This window comes from Crotalus tigris, unplaced genomic scaffold (genome assembly GCF_016545835.1).
Source record: "Crotalus tigris isolate CLP2741 ecotype Arizona unplaced genomic scaffold, ASM1654583v1 scf7180000017685.4511686, whole genome shotgun sequence".
Classification (NCBI taxonomy): Eukaryota; Metazoa; Chordata; class Lepidosauria; order Squamata; family Viperidae; genus Crotalus; species Crotalus tigris.
The window spans coordinates 1,001,585-1,023,379 of NW_024096565.1; the positions used below are offsets into that span (position 1 = coordinate 1,001,585).

Genomic DNA, 21,795 nt, shown 5'->3' on the forward strand with positions numbered 1-21,795 from the left:
GGGGAAGCTGGATTCACTTAACAACCGTGTAACTAACTTAACAATTGCAGTGATTCATTTAACAAATGTGGAACAAAGGGGGCAAAACTCACTTAACCAATTTCTCATTTAGCAACAGAAATTTTGGGCTCAGTCGTGCTTGTAAGTCAAGGACTACCTGTACTAGTAGAGAAATGAAGGTTGTCAGGGTTTGTTTAGTTTATCCAGATAGGGAACAGAGGCTGCTTGTTTTACCTTTCAACTTTTTTTCCCTTTCAACTCTGCAGGTGAGTCCCATCCCAGGATGCATCCGGGCGTTAATGAAGATGCTGTACTGCCCTTATTGCCGTGGTCTGCCCACTGTGAAACCTTGCAATAACTATTGCCTCAACGTAATGAAGGGCTGCCTTGCAAACCAAGCAGATCTGGATACCGAGTGGAATCTCTTTGTAGGTAAGGGATGTGTGTAAACGTGGGGAGATGAGCAAAGTAATCTGTCAAACTTTCTGATGAATTCAAACAGCATTTGCCAAGTGGAAAAATAGGACATGTTGACAGAATGCCTTCATTCAGTTGCCATTCACCTGCTTTGATCAAAGTTTCTCTGGCTCCACCTGGGAGCTATTTTCATGAAATCTCTCTTTGTGGGACGTTGAAGTCCGTAAGCAAAATTCCACCCCAGTTGGTGTGAAGCAGCTCGAAAGATGAAGGCTGCATTTCTGATTCTATAGGAGACAGAAGAACAAGGTGGAGGGAGGGGAAGAAGAGAGCGACGACGACTAAATTCTGTGCATTTCACATTAAAGTTTCATGTTTGTCTGCCAGATGCAAGAATAAAGACTGCATAGTCCTTCTTTGCCTAAATCCAGTGTGATTGCAAATTGGTAAAAATCCATTATTGTGACAGGCAAAAAAAAAGATCTTATAAGGCATATTTTAAAATATTCCAAATTTATTCCTTCTGGGCAAGGAGAAGAATGGATCTCATTTCCACTTTCAGACAGTTGTGTGATCTGCTGTAATTCACAGAAGAGTTTGGAAGGGCATCCCCCCAAAATATGAAATCTACCGATAGTTCAGGGACCCTGGATGGGAGGGAAATGGCTCCACTGCAAAGCAGCAGAATGTCATCACAATAAGACAAAAGATTAAAAAGGAGCAAAAAGGATTATATGAATGTGCCCTTCATCCAACTACATGCATATATTCGTGACACATTTTAAAAAAGACTTGTGACACAGAGTTTTCCATTCTAAAGAAATCTCAAATGGCTGAGCAGTTTTGACTGATTTCCGTTCCCTTTCAGGGACATAAATAAAAATTAATTCTCTTGAAGTGTCTATCTAATTTTTTTTTCCTTTTTCTAGTGCCGTGGAATGAAATAAATATACAATAATAAGCAATACGGCAGAAGGATATAGATACACACATAGACACACACAAATATGTAGCACAGGATAATTTGTTTAGTCTACAAAAGAAACAACCCAAGAATATGATCTTACATATTTAGGAAACATTGGGGGATGAAAGAAGAAGTAAGAGAAACATAGTGAGGAAACACAAAGAGTACTTAAAAGAATTAATATTTACAATAAGGATTCTTTTTTAAAAATGCATATAATTATTTGATCTTTAGGCTACCCCCCATTGAACTCTGTCAACAGAATACACAACTTGTTTGCTTTCTCAGTTATTCCCAGATGAACCATTTTGAATTTCCAGTGTCAAGAATTTCCAGAGCAGTTTGTTCTCACTTCCAATCCCAATTACCATAGTTAAGCAAGGACTATATTTACAGGTTGATCACAACTGAGCTCAAAATTTATGTTGCTAAGCAAGACAGTTGTTAAGTGAGTTTTGCCCCATTTTACAACCTTTCTTGCTACAGCTGAGAAGTGAATCACTGCAGTTGCTAAGTTGGTGACATGGTTGTTAAGTAAATCTGGCTTCCCCATTGACTTTGTTTGTCAGAAGGTCTCAAAAGGTGATCACATGACCTCAGGACTCTGCAACCATCATAAATACATGCCTGTTGCCTAGCAACCAACTTTTGATCATGTGACCATAGGGATGTTGCAATGGTCATAACTGTGAAAAGCGGTCAAGTCACTTTTTTCAGTGCCGTTGTAACTCTGAATAATCACTAAATAAACTGTTGTAAGTTGAGGACTATCTGTAAAACACACTCAGGCTTTTAAGATTCTCTTACCGTATTATAGTCTATCTCATAAAACATGGAATGTAGAATAACAGAGTTGGAAGGGATTTTGGAAGCCTCCTGTTCAAGCAAGAAATCCTTACATTTGAGACAAACAGTTGTCCAATCTCTTCTTGAAAAGAGTGATGGAGCACCCACAACTCCTGGAAGCAAACCATTCCACTGATCAATTGTTCTCACTGTCAGGAAATGTATTCAGGATGGGTTTATTGTTGGCCTGATGACACTGCTGACTACGCACTACTCTTGCAGCAGATGAGATAGGATTGGTTTTGGGAACATCTCCATCAATCTCTTTTAATGCACAGATCTTTTTCTCGTGACTGTAGAGTTAATTGGGATAACCACTCTCTGCAGGAAGCAGGAACCAATTAAGAGGACTCAAGCCAGGTTCTTGATGGTTCTAAATCACTGTTGGGAACCACTGGGAAACTTGAGCTGGTCCAGCATGTAGCAATACATGTTCTTTGTAGCCAGGCATACTACTTCCATGTTATACCAACGCTGTGGAAACTGCACTGCTTGCCAGTATGTTTCCAAATGTTAACACGTGTGGTCTTAGGACTTGGGGATCCATGATACCACCTTTTCCATACAAATTCTGCCCATCCAATCAGCCTTCTCTTCATTAAACTAGACATACCCAATTCCAGAAACCGTTCCTTATATGTTTTAGCCTCCAGTCCCCTGATCATCTTTGTTGCCCTTCTCTGTACTCTTTCTAGAGTCTAAACATCTTTTCTATATCGTGGTGACCAACACTGGATGCAGTATTCCAAGTGTGGCCTTACCAAGACATTGTAAAGTGTATTAACACTTCACATGATCTTGATTCTATCCCTCTGTTAATGCAGCCTAGCACTGAGTTGGCTTTTTTGGCAGCTGCAACACCCTGCTGGCTCATATTTAAGTGATTGTCCACTAGGACTCCAAGACCCTCTCACAGTTACTACTACTATTGAGCAAGGTACCACCTATACTATACCTGTACATTTGATTTTTCCTGCCTAAATTTAGAACCTTAGTTTTTTCACCATTGAATTTCATTTTGTTAGATAGCACCCAGTGTTCAAGTCTGTCCAGATCCTCCTGTATCTTAAGCCTATCTTCTGGAGTGTTGGCTATTCCTGCCAGCTTGGTGTCATCTGCAAATTATTTTTTTCTATATGTGTCAATCATGTGAAACAGAGTATGGATTTATTATTGACTGGATAAGGACCAATAAACTAATATTGAATGCCACAATATGCAGCATATGTTTCCAGTTCAACACAGATTCTGAGTTTCAGGAAGTGATTGTAGGTTCATTCTACTAACAGGGAATTTAAAATTGATTTAAACTAGAATATCCCTTGGTACACTGAACATTACTGTGATCTCAATAGTCCTCTTATATCAGCTATTCATTCTTAAAGATGAAGCCATTTCTACAAACAGATTAGTATAGAAGAAAAGACTCTGGTGGGCTATCTTATGAAATTTCTGCTTTTTATTGCTATAACTGATGCTACTGCAGTATTTTGTTTTCTAATACATTAGGACTTTTTGCATTTTATGTATCCTCTCAGAGTCATAAGATGGAAGACAGCATGAAAATATTGTCAATACAGGTCAATACATCTTCAAACATTGGAAGGATATAAAATTATCCAAACCAAACTTGGTTAATCTTGTAAAGGCTAAGCAGGATTAAGCCTGTTAATGATTGGATGACCAGGAATATCAGGATAGAGTAGAAAGTTTAAAGGTATAGAAAAAGACAAAAGCAAACTAATTTGTGGGGTCCTTGGTGCTCTCTGAGCTTGGTTGTCTTATTGTAGAGTTTTCATTACCCAACTAGGTACATCTTCAACCCCTCTCCCCTGCAGCATTGATGGTGTTATCTGGTTGGGTAATGAAAGAACCTGCAAGAAAACAACCAAGTTCAGAGAACACCAAGGGCCCCATAGTTCAGTCCTGAGCTACAAATAAACTAATTTCCTATAGTTCCAAAGAAACATCCACATGTCCAAGTAATCAGAATCAGAAATTGTGGTTAATTCAAGGGAGATTTTACATGCTAGGGTAAAGGTGGCAGTTATGGTGATATTGTCCAGTTATCTGAGGAATTAAATTTTCTTCCATCATACTTTTGGGCATTACTGGCAACTGAACTGAACTGAAGACTCTACAGCACTACTAAGCTATGAATAATTGGTCAGAATTTGCTTCTGAAGCTCCTGTTGGAAACTAGACACAGGGGGAGGTGTATTAATTGTGCTTATGGAAAGGTGGTAATCTTTATTCTCCCACTCAGTTCAAGCAAGACTTTTATTTTCTTCTGCTTCGTTGTCCTGAATTTTTGTAGATAGCTTTCATTTAATTATTGGCAGAGATTGATCACTGAGAAAACAAATGGTACCGTGCAGCCTCCACCTTATATATTTCCTGTCTGTGGAAAATGCAGGGTTTATCCTGCTGCTGGCAAGAAGGTTCCCAGCTTGATCTTACTTATTTCTTTGTTGGATTTGTACCTTGCCTTTCATTCTGGAGCTCAGTGCAGCATAAATATGCAGCCCCTCTCCCATTTTCCCTACTACAACATCTCAGTAATGTAATTGAGAAAATTATTGGTCCAAAGTCACCCATGACTTTGGACCAAATTCAGGATGAATTTGAATCCGGGTCTTTCCAGTGCTTGTTTAATATTTTATTTATATATATTTTTATTTGTATAATAATTTTCTTATTTTCACAAATAATTCAATGTGGTGAAGGTATCCATCATACCCACCTCTTCCTATTGCCACATAACAACAATCCTTTGAGGTGGGTTCGGCTGAGGGAGAGTGACTAGCCCAAGATCACCCAGCCAATTTTCATGCTTAAAGAGGGATTAAAGCCCACAATCTCCTGGTTTCTAGCTTGGTGCCCTAACCACTAGACCAGTGGTGGTGAACTTATGGCACATGTGCCAGAGGTGGCACTCAGAGCCCTCTCTGTGGGCACATGTGCTGTTGCCCCAGCCCTGCCTCCCCCTGCGGCCCCCTCCTCACCAGTAGCCCCTCCGAATGAGAGTTGTCCCCGGGTGCAGCCTGTGCCGAGCAGTGCAGCCAAGGACATGGCAGCCAGGCAGCAGGGACAAAACTCCGCCCTCGCGCCCCATCATGCGCAGATGATGCTGCAGCACACGGGTGGAGGATGTGGCTGCAATGGTGCTGCTCAGCTGCCTGGGTGATCTGCTGTGGTGGGCCCTGGGGGATGGTGGGTGGCCCTGCTGGCGGGTGGGGGTGGAGTGGGGGCAGTGTGGGGGGCAGAGGTAGAGCAGGGGGCAGAGCAGGGGTGGGGCAGGGGTGGGGGGCAGTTTTTGGACACTCGGTCTCTAAAAGGTTCATCATCCCTGCACTAGACCAAACTGACTTTCTATCATCTTAACTATGAGACCACATTGGCTCTCACATGACTTATCCAGAGAAGAAGATGAAATTGTGGGGAAAATTCAGACATTTTACAGTGGTGAGATCAATGTACATACCGTAAATATATCCACCTCTTTAAAAGTTTTTTTGCCTTTTTCGGAAATAATACTTCATTCCAATCCCCATTTTAAATCGTAGAGATTTTTAAAGAGAAAAAGAACTGTAGTTCATTGCAGAGAAATTTTCCATGTTCTGAAAAAGTATGGCTCCAGGAAAATTGCTGATCTCCTCAAGTAAAATCAAGTTGTAATTTACCCTGGAATGGAATTCTTTCTGTTTAAGCCAAAGTTTCTGGCCCTCAGTAACTTTAAGATGCAGGGCAATCAAGTTTGTGGGAGTTAAAATCCACCCATCTTAAAATAGCTAAGGTTGAGAAACATTGCTTTGAACAATTCTGCTCACAAGGAAGTAGACCAACCTTTAGCAGAACAAGGCTGGCAGAGTGGAACACAATTAGGACACTAGAGTTTGGCTGCCTTATGAACCCCCGCCCCATCCCAAAATGATTTATTTCTGAAGGAGTTATTATTGTAACTTTCCTGGCAAAAATGGAAGTAATATCTTTGGGCATTTACAGTATGTCTCATGGGTCAGACTTTGGGTTCAGTACATTTTGATCCCAATGACAGGGTGCATTTGTTGTTTTGCCTCAAATGGGTTTCAGAGTTACTGAAAAGTCACCATCTTTTGTGTGCATAATCATGTAATCCTTATGCATATATACAAACACATACACACACGCACAGAATGTGAATTTGGCAGGATTTGCTTGGGATTAATAAAGTAACTAGCTCGCAGTCTCAATTTGCCAATTCCTGATTTAATTTCTAAATATACCAGTCAATGTTTTTATTACTTGTCTGCAATCTCCTAAGGGCAAGTTTGTTTACTGGTGGAAAGATAGTTTTCAGTTTGATTCTTAATGACTCCATGGCTAAATATGCCCAATAATCTCGGCAAAAATACATAATTTTTGTCCTCTATATCTAATTGGCAGTCCTAATATTCTCTAGTGGCCTTCCAAGCTCTTTCAGATCCATGTCTGCTGAGTTTTCCAACCCAAATAAAGTCAGATGCTACTCTAATTAGATCTTGCTACAGCTTTAAAAAATCCACTTGTTAAAGTGAATGGGATTTTGATGGCTACAACAGCTTTTCTTCAGCTTTGGATGGAAGCCAGAAAGAGATTGGTCTATTTTAGAGAAATCTAGAGGGTCATTCTTGTGTAAATTCTGGAGCACTTCCAGATTACTTTAAGGCTCTAGTTAGTATCAATACTAGAAGAGCTGATGCTCTGATCTCATCTAGAACAAAATTATCCGTAATTCAAGGTTCTTGGAAGGACCATACTTGATAGAGATCATTTCTCAGACATTAAGTCCCTATTGCTACTATGTTATGCCTCTTCAAAATATTAGCCACCAGCTTTTGGAAAACATCATCCACATCTTGATTCAGCAGCGGTAATAGAGGTTCAACAGTGACATTGCTTTTATTTATTCCTCCATTATTTTAACACTACTGCTTAGATAGTTTAGGTTTTTTTTAAAGGAATAAATACTTTAAGATGCAGTTGTATTCTTCCATTTCTAACACTTCTGCTTATTTTGACAGAATTGTATCTTTCAGTTGCTACATATCAGTCATGGTCCAATTATTCCAATCAGGTCTCTGTTGAGTCTTTGCAAATGCTTTTGCTGTCTTGCATTAGAAGCTCAAACTTATCCTGTTTTTTCTGATTCTCTGAGCATCAGTGCATAGACATCACAGGCCATAATTGTGTAAGTCAATGCTCTTCTCAGTTTTTCAATGAATGTCTTTAATAAGCCCAATTCAAACATCCTTCTACATTATCTGATATATATGTACCGTATTTTCTGGTGTATAAGATGACTTTCTAAACCATGAAAATCTTCTCAAAAGTTGGGGGTCGCCTTATACGCCCAGTCATCTTATACGCCGGAAAATACCTGCATGTGCGTCGGAGGCCAGCCGGTTGGGCCGGGAGGGGAGAAGCGGCGCCTTCCGAGTGGGAGCTGGCGCTCCGACTGTGCCCCTCTTGTGTGCTATGGGCTGCACGGCATGGAAAGGGGCTCCCGCGACCCCACCGCTGCGATGGCGCTCAGGAGGCTGGAGGGGCAGGCAGGTCCTGGGGGGGCAGCTGGGAGAGAGCAAGAGGTACCGGGATGAGGATGGGGGGCTCCAGGTTGGCAGGTGTCAGAGTGCAGCTGGCGGCTCCAAAGCACGCAGATCCTCCGCGCAGCTTCCGAGGCCCCGGATGTGCCACCGCTTGGCTCTCCACCAGGCTCTCCGCCAGAGCCTCCCCCCCTCCCCAGGCAATTGTGTGGAACTGCTTGGGCGTCCTTGGCAGTGCCTCCCTGCTTCAATATCTCTCTCTCTCCTTCCTTCCTTCCTTTCCCCTTCAATCTCCTTCCTTTCCCCTCCAATCTTCTTTCCTTCCTTCCTTCCATCTCCATCCCTTCCCTTTCAATCTCTCTCTCCTTCCTTTCTTCCTTCCTTCCTTCCTTTCCCCTTCAATCTCCTTCCTTCTCCATCTCCTTCCTTTCCCCTTCAATCTTCCTTCCTTCCTTCCTCTTCCCTCCCTCCCAACATTTTTGAACAAGGAAGAGTAAACTTCTCCAGCGAGCATTGCTACCGTATTTTCTGGTGTATAAGACGACTTTCTAAACCATGAAAATCTTCTCAAAAGTTGGGGGTAGTCTTATACGCCCAGTTGTCTTATATGCTGGAAAATACGGTATGTTTGATTCAACACAGTAGAATACATCTCAAAATTCAGAAAAGCAGCAGGCCAATTTAAGTATGTTTTTCTTGGCTGAAATAGACTAAAAGTTAAACAATTTTCTCATGGAAACTACAGAAAGTTTGAACTGCAGATGCTTGAAAGAAACATATTTTGTATAAAAGGAATTTTAGTGGCACTACAGATATTCACAGTCCTGCCCTTTACTTTCTTTCTTTTTTCTTTCATGGCTTCTACAAAGAAGCCTTCAAAGTAATATTTGGCTGCAATACCAAGTGTATTCATATTTTTTTTGTTTATTCCGTTTGTTCAGTTTGAGCCTGGCTTGCATTAGAAGCTCAAAAGGTCTCCTCCATTGCCCTTCCTCCACCACCATGTGGATTTGGTTGCATTAAGAGAGGTCAAGTGGCTCAAAATCACCCAATATATTTCTGTGACTGTGTATGGATTTGAACTTCAGTCTCCCCAGTCCTAATCTAACATCTTTATGACTACCATACACTACAGTGGTTTAATACTTTTAAAATCCATTTTCTTATCTAGTAAAGCCAGTGTAATTGACATTATAAATGATCCCAAGGAGGCAACAGTAAGGAATGCTAGACTTCCAGTCTAAAGGGCTGCTCTCCTGAATTCAAAATGAGAATAGAAGGCTAACCTTAGAAAATGGCTGGCTGAGGAATTCTGGGAGTTGGAGTTCATGCATTTTAAAGTGGCCAGGGTTGAGAAACACTGCCTTAGAATCAGTCCCACCGCCCCTATTTATTTTTTTACAAGCTGTGTCATATGCCATTCCTAGCATATGAAAGAAGTTGATTTGTCCAAGTCATAAGGATCAACCTTTGTGAATCCTGGATATGTTGAAAATAGGTTTCCTGGAATCCTCCAGATTTAATTTAATTTAAGCTCTTTTAAGAAAATATGACATCCTGATAGGTTTCTGTACCTGCTTCTGAATTCAACCACCACTTGTTTGAGGGAGGCAGTCTTAGAACCTGAAAAGCAAATCCATACTACAGTATATCCTGCTCTTTGGGATAACATTTTTATTCCTCCACCGAATTTCCATGCAATCTGATTTTGTAACGATCATACTTGTAAAAAAAACCTTTACTAAATTGCCTCTTAATTTCAGGCCAAATGTTCCATCTTGTTGCGTGCAGTTTGGAAATCAGTATTGTTGCCTTTTTTGGTACAACTAAAAGACATGCTCTTCCTCCATACAAGATGCCTAGAAGGTTAAAAAAAAAAAGGAATTAAGGTATTGCATTCAGAGGGGTTTATTTGTAGGTGACAATGTAGAGAGTTGCCGTTTGGGTCTCCCATGGACAAACGTCTGATGTCTTAAAAAGTAAGCACAAAGATAAAACACAGTTGTAATCTCAAAGAACAAAAATAATAAAACCATTTACATTGAAAGAATTGCAGACCCAGAAAGATGCCTTGTATTTTTCTCTCTAGATGATTCTCCTGGAATGATTTCAACTGTCACATTTGCCATGTTCTATTGTCAGTCACATTGAGCAAAATCTGTAGCCATATCAAATTATTTTTATTGAAGAAGAGCTCTTCAGCTCTTACTCCCACCTGCACTCCCTCCAGATCACTTTGCTTTTATGTTGAGGAAATTCTATAGCAAAATATTAGATCTTGGCATGATATGGAGATTCTCTCTCTCTCTCTCTCTCTCTCTCTCTCTCTCTCTCTCTCTCTCTCTCTCTCTCTCTCTCTCTTGTTTGTTTTCCCATACATACATATGGAACCTCTGGGCATATAGTTTTCTCACCCACAATCTTAACAGAACAAACCTATATCAAGCAATTTTGAAAAGCTTAGGTGGGCAGGATTAAGCAGCTGCACCAAATCAAGGCCACTTGGCCAGTTAAGCAGAAAAGCACATGTGGATTGTGCACTGTTGTTCTATAGGGCTATATACAGAATTTCTAATACCTCTGGAATGAGGTTCCCCCTGAGATCAGGATGGCTCCTGACCAATGTGAAAAAATGGTCATGTCATATTGTTTAGAAGATCCATGAAAACCTGGCTCTACACCCAGGCCCTCGATGAGGGAGAGTGTGATAGTATGTGGGACTGATCCTGTGAGACAAAAGGAAGATCTGCAGCCTAGGCAACAATCTGCTAGGAATAAATGAGAATATTTGTAGTTCAGCATTGAAATGAGTGGTCCTTGGGCCTTTCTGAGCTTGGCTGTTTTCTTGCAGATGTTTCATTACCCAAACTAGGTAACATCATCAACACTAACACTGATGACATTACTTAGTTTGGGAAATGAAACATCTGCAAAAAAACAACCAAGCTCTGAAAGCACCAAGGACCCCTCAAATCTGATAAGAGACAGCTCAGTCTACAAGTAGCAGGAAAGCATGGAAAATATTTCAGAAGGACCCTCCCTAGTTTTCCAGAGACTAAAAACAGAGGAGGGGAGAAATATTTTCAGTCTTGCCAGATTCTGCTTAATGTGACCTTATAATAAAGAAACTGCTAATGCTCCTGGTTGTGTTTCTTATCTAAACTATCTCCTAGGGTTACAGAGACTGAGATTCTGTCAGTTTAAGTTTAAGAACAACAAAGAGCAATTCAGCAGACTTCAGTTCTTTACACACAATAGAGAGAATCTTGCCAAACTAAATCTTTATTACTCTCACTTTAATGGATTTACTGTGGATGATTCTAGGAAGTGGTAACCCATATAATAATAATAATAATAATAATAATAATGATGATGATGATGATGATGATGATGATGATGATGATGATGATGTAGGAAGGGATCTTGGAGGTCATATAGTCCAACCCCCTTATAGAAAATCCTATAAGCAGGAAACCCTATGCTATTTCAGACAAATGGCAAGTTTTTTCTTAAAAACTTCCAGTGTTGGAGCATTCACAGTTTCTGGAGGCAGGTTGTTCCACTGATTAATTGTTCTAAGTGTCAGAAAATTTCTCCTTAGTTCTAAGTTGCTTCTCTCTTTGATTAGTTTCCATCCATTGCTTCTTGTCCTGCCTTCAGGTGCTTTGGAGAATAGCTTGACTCCCTCTTCTTTGTGGCAGCCCCTGAGATATTGGAACACTGCTATCATGTCCCCCCTCGTCCTTCTCTTCAATAAACTAGACATACCCAATTCCAGCAACTGTTCCTTATATGTTTTAACCTCCAGTCCCTTGATCATCTTTGTTGCTCTTCTTTGTGCTCTTTCTAGAGTCTCAACATCTTTTTTACATCGTGGTGACCAAAACTGGATGCAACATTCCAAGTGTGGCCTTACCAAGGCATTGTAAAGCGGTATTAACACTTCACATGATCTTGATTCTATACCTCTGTTAATGCAGCCTAGCACTGTGTTGGCTTTTTTGGCAGCTGCAGCCTCCTGCTGGCTCATATTTAAGTGATTGTCCACTAGAACTCCAAGATCTCTCTCACAGTTGCTACTATTGAGCAAGGTACCACCTATACTATACCTGTGCATTTGGTTTTTGTTGTCTAAATATAGAACCGTACTTTCTAAGTTCTTCTTGCTATGTGACCAGCCCATTTCCATTTCAATGCTTTTACTCTTTTGATGATATTGTATACTTTTGTTGTTCTCTAATCCATGTGTGGGTCTTCCTACCTGGTCTTGTGATGTCAAGCATATATCTTTCCAGGGCTCTTTGTGGCACTCTTAGCTTTTGTATCGATTGTGAGGTTAGTGTCCATGTTTCACTAGCATATGTTAGAGCAGGTAGCACAGACTTATTTTCTCTATAGGCCTAGGGGGAGGTTGTTCTTGAAAATTATGCTTAGCTATCTGGCTTTATATCAAGTACCACCACTCCTAAATATGGCAAGAAATGGGCAACAGAAGATTATGAATTTTTTGCTTAGAGCCTTTTGCAGAAGGCATTTTTGCATAAAAATGAACCAGTACTAGGCTGGAAGGTTGCAAAAAATAAAAGGGCAAGAACAGCAATCTCACTCCTCATTGTTATAGTATTGTGTGACATTTTCAGGCTGTCGGGGAAGATAGAATAAGGAATGGGAGGGAAGGGAATGAATTGCCAGATTCACCAGGGATGATAACATATTTTGGCCTGGAGCTGCTTCAGACACTATAGGGCCAGACCCAATAGGAGATCTATGTTAAACTGTTTTAGCCAAAATTCTGAAAGGACACGAAACTAACTATTTTAAAGCATGAGCTTTCATGAGCTACTGCTCAGAGCTGTTTTGCTGACCTAGCAAAAAGTGAATTGTGCTTTACACCACATATATGCAGATAGTCTCAGGCAAAGCATGTCTAAATCAGTTTGTTTCTTGTCCATGTCCTTTTGGTATGTGTTCACCAGTAGATCAATTCCATTTTGCTGGTTTTTTTAAAGTGCCACATGAAATACTGCATTTAAAACCATACTAAAATATGCATTTTAAAACAAAATCTAAAAAAAAACCCTACCATTGACATATTTTATCTTCAATTATAGTTTGAAGTGTGTTTTTTTTTTAGTCAAGAACCAAATTGAAACACTTAGGTAGGCCCTTAAGGTTTAGTTGATTGAATTCCAATTAGTAAATTAGTTTAAGAAGCACAGATCAGGTCAATTTGTTTTGGAGATGGCAAGGATAAAACTCTTCAGCCACTCTCAGATCAGACAAAGGCCAAGTGCATCTCAGGATTGTGAATGACTGTACTCCAATCTCTGATATGTTCTTCAGCTCAGTTTAATTTGTGGGTTTTGAAGTTGGGCTACAAGTCAAAAGGCCAAATTCCTGTTATTGAAGTTAATAGCTATAGTAGTGTTCATTCATTCTGATTTCTCTGAGTTGTGTATTTTATTTCAAGTAGGTTGTTTCCCAAAGAAAATAGCTGTCAGGAAGCTTTTTTTTTTCATATGGCATTACTTATCAAGCAGCAGCAAAAAGAAAAAGAAAAAAGGAGCAAAACAGAAAAGCCCAACAACCTACTGATTTTGATGCCCAGTTTGCAAAAACACAAGAATCCAGTACATGTTTCTCATCAATTTCTCATGCAGAGCAAAGTTCAAACATAAATGCCTGCCATTTTAAGCTTGCAAGGTAATTTTTCTTCTCAGGTTCAGGTTGCACTCATGAACATAAGTACATTTCATGTTGTGGTGGCAATACTGCAAAGTAACTTTTATCCCATGAATTATTTATATATGCCCTCCTCTTTCTCCAAGGATTTCAGGATTGCTATTTAAGAGTTGGCTACATAATAGGCTCTCTCATCCAAACCTACCCATTGGTAGACTAAGGCCCCTCTTACCTTATCTTATAGTCTCATCTTCCGCTGTCTATCATCCCCCTGCTTGGGGTATGAGAAACCCCAACTAAAGAAAGAAGACTACAGTTAAATTGAATACGGTAAGGAACTATGGTGCTGGAGAAGACTCCTGCGAGTCCCTTGGACTGCAAGGGGTTCAAACCGGTCAGTCCTAGAAGAGATCAACCCTGACTGCTCTTTAGAAGGCCAGATCCTGAAGTTGAAACTCAAATACTTTGGCCACCTAATGAGAAGGAAGGACTCACTGGAGAAGGGCCTAATGCTGGGAAAGATTGAGGGCAATAGAAGAAGGGGACGATAGAGAATGAGATGGCTGGATGGAGTCACTGAAGCAGTGGGTGTGAACTTAAATGGACTCCAGAAGATGGTAGAGGACAGGAAGACCTGGAGGAACGTTGTCCATGGGGTCGCGATGGGTCGGACACGACTTCGCAATTAACAACAACAACAAAGGAACAATTAACCAACAGAGAAAATAAACTATTAGAGACAGACCAATAATCAACTGTGTACCAATGATAGGAAAGAAAGGGGATAATCTGATCCATCAGACTCTGAATCCTTATTAAAACTTTCCTGGGAACTGTCTTGTTTTCTCTCAGTTTAGAATAAGTTTCTGTTATATTTGCATTATCCATAATGCAAAAAGCCCCCCTCCCTCTATTACAAACTGTTCAGAAGCATTAATAATGGTGGAACAGATATTTCTTGCTTCCTCTTTTCCAAATACAACCCTGTGGGAAGCTTATACTATGTGAAAGGCGATAAACTAACTTTTCCTCTGCAACAGGATAGATAGATGGAGGGAACAATTGAATTCTTTCTCCTTCATCACATTCCCATGAACACATTGTCCAGTATCTGCTAACTAGTATCACAGAGTTGCCCCAAAGTGCTATGCTTTACTCTTCTTAATAGGAATTAATGAACATCTGCATATGGTGTGTTGCACCAGTGTTATGAAATAAAAGGCTAACTCATATGATACGATATATTATAAAAAAACTTTTTTACTTTTTTTCTACATTCAAAGTCTTATGCAAATAGTTGCATAAGAGCCTTTATGTAAGGTGACCAACTTTTTTACAATGAAAAGGAGGACACAAATAAATTGAAGAAAAAATATTGTAAAAGCTGGCCCGGCCCATGGAAAGTCAACCCCGCGCACACCCCCGCCCGCAGCTGCCCCGCCAGCACCGTAGCACTGCTGTGTAAAGCGGGCCCTGCGGCTCCCAAAGCACCAGCCCTGCCGGCTCCGGTCCCAGGGGGCAGCCCGCCATCGACACACCCTGCCTGCAGCCACCCCACCAGCACCACCACCCACCCTACGCAGCCCCGTGTAGAGCCAGCCCCATGGCTCCCAAAGCACCAGCCGCACCAGTTCTGGCCCCGGGGGGCAGCCCGCCATCGACACACTCTGCCTGCAGGCACCCTGCCTTCACCACCGCCCACCCTGCGCAGCCCCGTGTAGAGAGGCCCCGCAGCTCCCACAGCATGGGGGGGCAACTGGCCACTGCCGCCATTCACACCCCCGCCCATAGCACCCCCGCCATCCCTGCCTCTTGCGCCCACAGCCATTATTGCCCTAGCAAAGCCGAAGATCAAGAGAAACTTACCGCTCCAGTGTCCTCCAGGTATCTTCAGAACTAACTAGGAGATGGTGTAGTTGGGTAGCAGGGAGGGGTGCAAAGTTCCTACCAATTCGCCTTCGCTGCAGACAACTTGCATGTGCAAAGTTTGCCAGCCGGGTGTTTTGGCGCGCTCAGCAGCAATTCCTATTGGCTTTCGAAAGCCAATAGGGGGAGTAGCACATCTCATGCAAAAGTTGAAAAAAAAAAACATCAAAAAAAGGTGCCGGAATGCCGTTCTGAGCGTTCTATGGGGAAAAAAAGGCTCTTCAGATTAGTCTTTAAATATCAAAAAGGAGGACATGTAGGAGGACACTTTTCGAGGGAGGACCGAACTTACAAAAGGAGAACTGTCCTCCCTAAAGGAGGATGGTTGGTCACCTTACTTTATGGCTCACAAATATGTTCACTTGCAAAGCTTAATGCTATTGAAATTATTCAAAATAAGTTTATTAGAGCCATACTGATGGTACCTAAAAGTATCAAAAATGCCATCCTATGGGTAGAAATAGGCATAGTTTCATTGGAAGCTAGAGCATGGTTCCTTCTTCTTACCTTTTGGCTAAAGTTAATTTTGATGCCTGTAGGTTTAGCTCCATTAGTATTTATAGACCACTTTAAATCGTCGTGGGGGGAAAAAGCCCTAGATAAAATTAAATCGCTGGGCTTCTCTATGGAAAGTCTGTGTTCATTAGGATTTGATAATGCTAGAACTGCCTTGAAACAACGAATCTGGGATATTTTTTTTTATTGAAAATTTTTAAAAATTTTACAAGACAAATCCCCTCCCCAGACCCCCCCACCCTCCCGTACCCTCCCCCAACTCCCCAAACCTCCCTAACCCTCCCCTGAACCTCCCAGAGTTGATTACAGGCTTATCCAAAATATTTCAAAGAAAAAAAGAAAAAACTTAAAACACATATAAAACTTAAAACACATATAAATCCTAAACTAGTCTAGATATTTTAAATTAAATAGATTATCTCTAGAAAATAATAATCATTAAACACATTATAATATACTCTAAACATTTTCTAATCATGCTTATAATATTATCCATCATTCTATATAAGTTCCTCCCAGAATTGGGATATTGATCTCCAAACAAACCTAAGTAAGGTGGCACATTCCAACATTTGTCACTTGCTTCCAGAAGGATTCTTCCCAGCTTCTTATCTATTTTCCATTACAATTTCGAAATTTTGTAAAGCTTTCACCTTAGCCAGGCTGGATGCATTGCCCACAGCAGTCCTTTCTGGATGGTTTAAAGGCATTCCTATGCACCTTCGGTTGTGTCCAGGTGGTGATGGCTCTATAGAAACTCTAAGCCATATGTTGCTTCATTGCTCTTTATATAAAGACTCTAGACAGGTTCTTATATATCTGATATTGAAGAAATTTCCAGGCAGGGGATATGAATTTTATCTAAAGTTGCTACTTTCGGATAAGGATCTGAAAATATCAATTCAGGTTGCCCAATTTTGTGCCACCATTTGCACAATACGTTGCACCATTATTAAGGTCTGAAAAAAAATGTTTTATTTTGAGAATTTTGGATTATACTATATTGATTGTTTGGTGGTTTTATATCCTGTAAATATGGAAGTAAAATTGTTACTGTTGTTATACATTTTGATTATATCTGGCCTTACGGCTGTAATAAACAAATTGATTGATTGATTGATTGATTTCAGTTGGTTGGTTGATTGCAATGGATTTGATCTGATCTGGCCCTAGATAATTATATATTATTAACTTGGGGAATTGTTAAAAATGAGCATAAATAAGAGTATATGCTATTAGACTAATGGAGGAAAACAGTGTGCTGTAAAGAAAAACAGAAGGTAAAATTCCTTTGTGGTATTAAGACCTCAAAACTTAATCATCTAATCTGATAAGGTACTATACCTACAAAATGCCTTCATTAATACTATACATAAGCATTAAAATTCTCTTTCAGCCTTGCACATTTCATTATGTTTTTAAAATTGATTGATTAGGTAATTTTCCTGAAATATTTATTAAGGTTACAAATCAGTGCTGATGATTTGACTTCCATGAGTTCATAATGTAATATAATATAAATCGAAGAAACCCATCCATTTTTAATGCTCTTTGAGGGATCACCATATTCAGCATGCTGTTAGACAAAATGTTGCTCTTTGCCAAGTAATTTTTGAATCCTTAACTTCAACTCGACATTTATATAGATACCATCTGGAGCATTTGGATTTATTATTATTTTTTGTAAAGTTTGGTAAGTATCTGTGTAGAGGAGCAATACAGAAGAATGTCTATTGCTTATATAAAAATGTCTAATGGCAAAAGACTTTCCTTATATCTACCATTGGGACAATATGGTAGAATCAAAATTCAACTGTAGTCAGTCTATATCTTTATCCAAGCCCTATTGTCAACTTCAGAAGACCCATCTTCAGACATACTGCTGCATTAGGTTCATGCCATGCCCTTGGTAGACGTTTCTTAAAAGCTTAGATTTGAAGAAAAATGTCTGGCTTCTTAAGTATAATTCCACTCTATAGGTTATAGGTTTAGCCACACAGAGATTAATGGTAGCTGAAATCTATTCTGTTCTTCTTGTACAAAAAATATGATATATTCTCCACACTGCTTCTAAGAATCTTCTGGGAGACAAGTAAGAAGTAAGCTTTCTGCTTCACATTTGATTGGAAAATCATCCCAAGGTAGTTACAACAAACCACCTGATCAAATTTCTGTCCATTTGACTGCCCCCTTTAAGCCTATGGATCTTTCTGAAAAAAAATCATAATTTTTGTTTGTTTTTTTACAATTTAGCTCTAAGTAGTGTTCCAAACAAAACAAAAGGCCTTCTGATAAAATCACTGCATCATCTGCATAGATTAGGAGGGCTATCTGCCTGCCTGAAATGCTTGATGGGTGGTGTTAATGCTTTTGTAAGCTAAGAAAGGATGGATTTATATAAAAATTGAATAATAAAAGAACAATACTGTTGCTTTCTTTGACTCCCACCCTGAGACGGTAAAACTCAGAAAGTTTGCCCTGCTGCACTGCATCTTACCATCAGTTTGATATTTTATATTTTATATACAAAGGTTAGCAGTAGTAGGTCAACTAATGTATCTCTAAGCTTTACTCAATCAGTAAATGCAGCATATTGGGCAGATTTTGGTTTTGCTATATATAGTGGTTGAACATCAGTCACTGTTCTGTGGTTCTTTTGCCTTCTCTGAAGCTGCCTTTAAATGTAAACTTAGAAATAATCTAGATTTATTTTACAAATGATAATTTGCTTTTCTATTTGCTATTGTAATATACATTTGATGGGTGATATTAATGCTTTTAAGAGCCATGGTGGCACAGTGGTTAGAATACAATACTGCAGGCTACCGGCTGCCAGCAGTTCGACAATTTAATTCTGACTGGTTTAAGGTGGACTCAGCCTTCCATCCTTCCAAGATCAGTAAAATTAGGACCCAGATTGTTGGGGAACAATATGTTAACTTTGTAAACTTTTAGAGAGGGCTGTAAAGCACTGTGAAGTGGTATATAAATCTAAATGCTATTGTTATTGCTATTTGCTTAGAATTAGGATGAAATTAAATTATTTTAAGAATCAAAGCCTAAAGATGAGATGATTCCAAACCCTCAAATGTTATCTCAGGAGTACATTAATCCTAATTTTTTAATTAATCCATAAGAGAAAATCCTAAAATGCCCAATAGCAGCTTTCCAAATCTCTGTGCCCATGTTCCCGGTGCCATGGATGAAAATAGGGATAACAATTTTCGAGAGATTTTATTAGAACATAAAGCTATGGAGCCATTAGTTCATCTAAGATTTACTGCATTACGGTGTCTTTGATCAACATGTTGAAAGCCTACATAGTGTTAGTGATTTCATAACCACACCTTACATCAGAGACCCATTCAGCTGTCTTTTTGAGGTCAACTTCAACTCTTGCCAAGACTGGAGTGTTGTAATGGCTCTTGGGATGCTACTCACCCTTCATTGCTCTAAGCATAGTCCAAGAAGCCATGAAAATAAACAGTTTCTGTGAAGACAAATGGCTAGAAGAACTAACAGACTGTATTTTTTCACTATTTTATTTATGTCACCTGAAACTAGCCAGTAACATTATTCAGACATCAAATTAAACAAGAGGCTGTATTAACCATGCTGTGCCAAAGAACTTTTTTAAAAAAGCCAGTATCCACCCTGCAGATAAACAAAGTGAATATTGCTTCCTGTGGTTTTTGGTGGGGTTTTTATGTTTTGTTTTTGCTTTTTTAAAAAAAAAAATTCTTGCCTTGGGCCTCTGTGAATTTTTAAAGGACCGGATAAGAAACAAAAAGACTGAGAATAAACCAGGAAATCACATATCATGCTAAGCCTTTATAATTTATCATAATGCATGTTATCTAGTGCACAACTACTATAGATATGCTTTCTTTTCTGTTTATCCAGCCCAAAGTCCTAGAGGGATTTTAGAAAAAAGAAGAGCAGAAATCTAATTTTTTCTTCTTGAAGAAAAACAGAACAGACACAGAAAACTCCTATAAATTGAAATTTATATTTATGTTAGCAACATAGATCCTCCACTATGGGCACCAAAACCTGGATGTTAAAAGAATAATAAATGTTATAGGAATTGCATATTATATAGAGATCATCCCATCTATCTTTTCTTAATATAACTAGTCTCTCTCTGTGCTATAAGATGCAATCTTCAGTTCTTATGCAGTGTGGTTAATTAATATGATGCCAATAGTTGGCCCAAGTTAATGAGTTCTTCATGTAACTTTATATAGAATTAGCACAAGTTCGCTTTATTTTGATTCATTGCTTAATTATTCCTTATGATGATTTTTTTTAATGTTTTAATGTTTGCAGGCAAAGGGAAAATATCATCAGCTCAGTGGAAAAAGATGGGAATATCCTAGTTCATCAGTCTCATTCCCATGAGATTCAAGTAATTTATTTCAAAATAGATGATTATGTTTTGGAATCACATCTTCTTTTACTTGCTTACAAATTAAAAAGCTGACATTTTGTAATTATGAATTATATCTAAATTACCTTGCATTTCAAGCATAGTGCTTGAAGCAATATCAATAAACTAAAGTGGCTATGTAGTCACTTTTCCTATTTTATTTTAGTTTGTTACTTAGCCAAGAGTTAATGATAAAGCAGAGTTATTCAAGTTACTCAAGTTACTCAAGTTATTTGAGATTTGGGAAATAAATAAAAATAACATCCAAAGTATCTGGTAGATGAAATTATAACTATCTCCAGTTGGGTTGGAGTTCATTGTCTGATTGTATAAGAGAATCAATGAGTTGGGTTCATTGTCTGATTGTATAAGAGAATCAGCATGGTGTAATGGTTAAGGGAATCAACATGGTGTAATGGTTAAGTTGCTGGGAGGGGAATGAGGACATCTAAGCTCTACTCCAGAAGTGTCCAACCTTGGCAATTTTAAGACTTTGCTGGCTAAATGTAAAACCCTGTTATCAAAAAGAACCTGGAAGAGACAATAATATCTCTATGTTTTAGGAATTATCTGGATCCTGGGAAATATGCCAATAATTGTTTTTCAATTACCGTATTAAGCCCTTAGTTCTCAAACTATAGCAGCCAGCCAACTTTAGGCAGGTTTAGAGACTTACAAATTATTTTGACCTATTCCAGGCCATCTTCAGACCATATTTAAAAAGACATCACCTTTGGTTATCCTAAACATGAGATTTGCTGGGTGAAGGATAGATGAGATATATTAAGTACCCTTACAAATATAATATTTTGGAAAGTTTCAATTCAGTTCATGCTTCAGTTCAAGCATGAATCATGGGTAGGTAGCAGTCATGGCTAGGAGGGTCTTTGCGCAACTTTGCATTGTGCACCAGTTGTGCCTTTACCTGGATCCTGAGGCCCTGTGCATGGTTACTCATGCCCTAGTCATCTCCCATGCACTCTACATGGGACTAACCTTAAAGAGTATTTGGAAGTTTCAGCTGGTGCAGAATGCAGTGGCACCCCCAGTCCTGAGAGCCCCTAGGCCTATATATATAACACCATTATAGTGTGAGTTGCATTAGTTACCAGTTAGCTTCAGGATCCAATGCAGGGTGTTGGTTTTTACTTTTAAAGTCCTACTCAAGACATGGGTCCAAGGTATCTCAGGAACTGTCTCTCCCCAATGGGACAAGCCCACCTCACTCGTGCCAGCAGGAGAAGCCTTCTACAGATCCTGTCTGAATTGAATTGAAGCAGATGGGATAGAAGCAGGTGGCTTTAAGGAGGAGAGACTTTCCACTATGGCTCCATCCCTGTGGAAGATTTTACCATCAGAGGTGAGAACTGCCCCCTCCCTTTTGGCCTATTAAAACCTGGCTTTGCTGGTTAGCCTGGGAACCCAAGGGCAGGTGCCCACTGCTGGAG

The 21,795-nt window shown here is 39.5% G+C and overlaps 1 protein-coding gene across 3 annotated transcripts in view; it reads left to right on the forward strand.

The window, feature by feature from the left end:
* Positions 1–21,795, forward strand: part of GPC6 (glypican 6) — an 818,259-nt gene that overhangs the window by 604,517 nt on the left and 191,947 nt on the right. For all 3 annotated transcript variants that reach the window (XM_039337642.1, XM_039337643.1, XM_039337644.1), the window contains exon 4: positions 267–432. In XM_039337642.1, the coding sequence (XP_039193576.1) occupies positions 267–432 (166 nt within the window). The remainder of the gene's footprint in view (positions 1–266; positions 433–21,795) is intronic.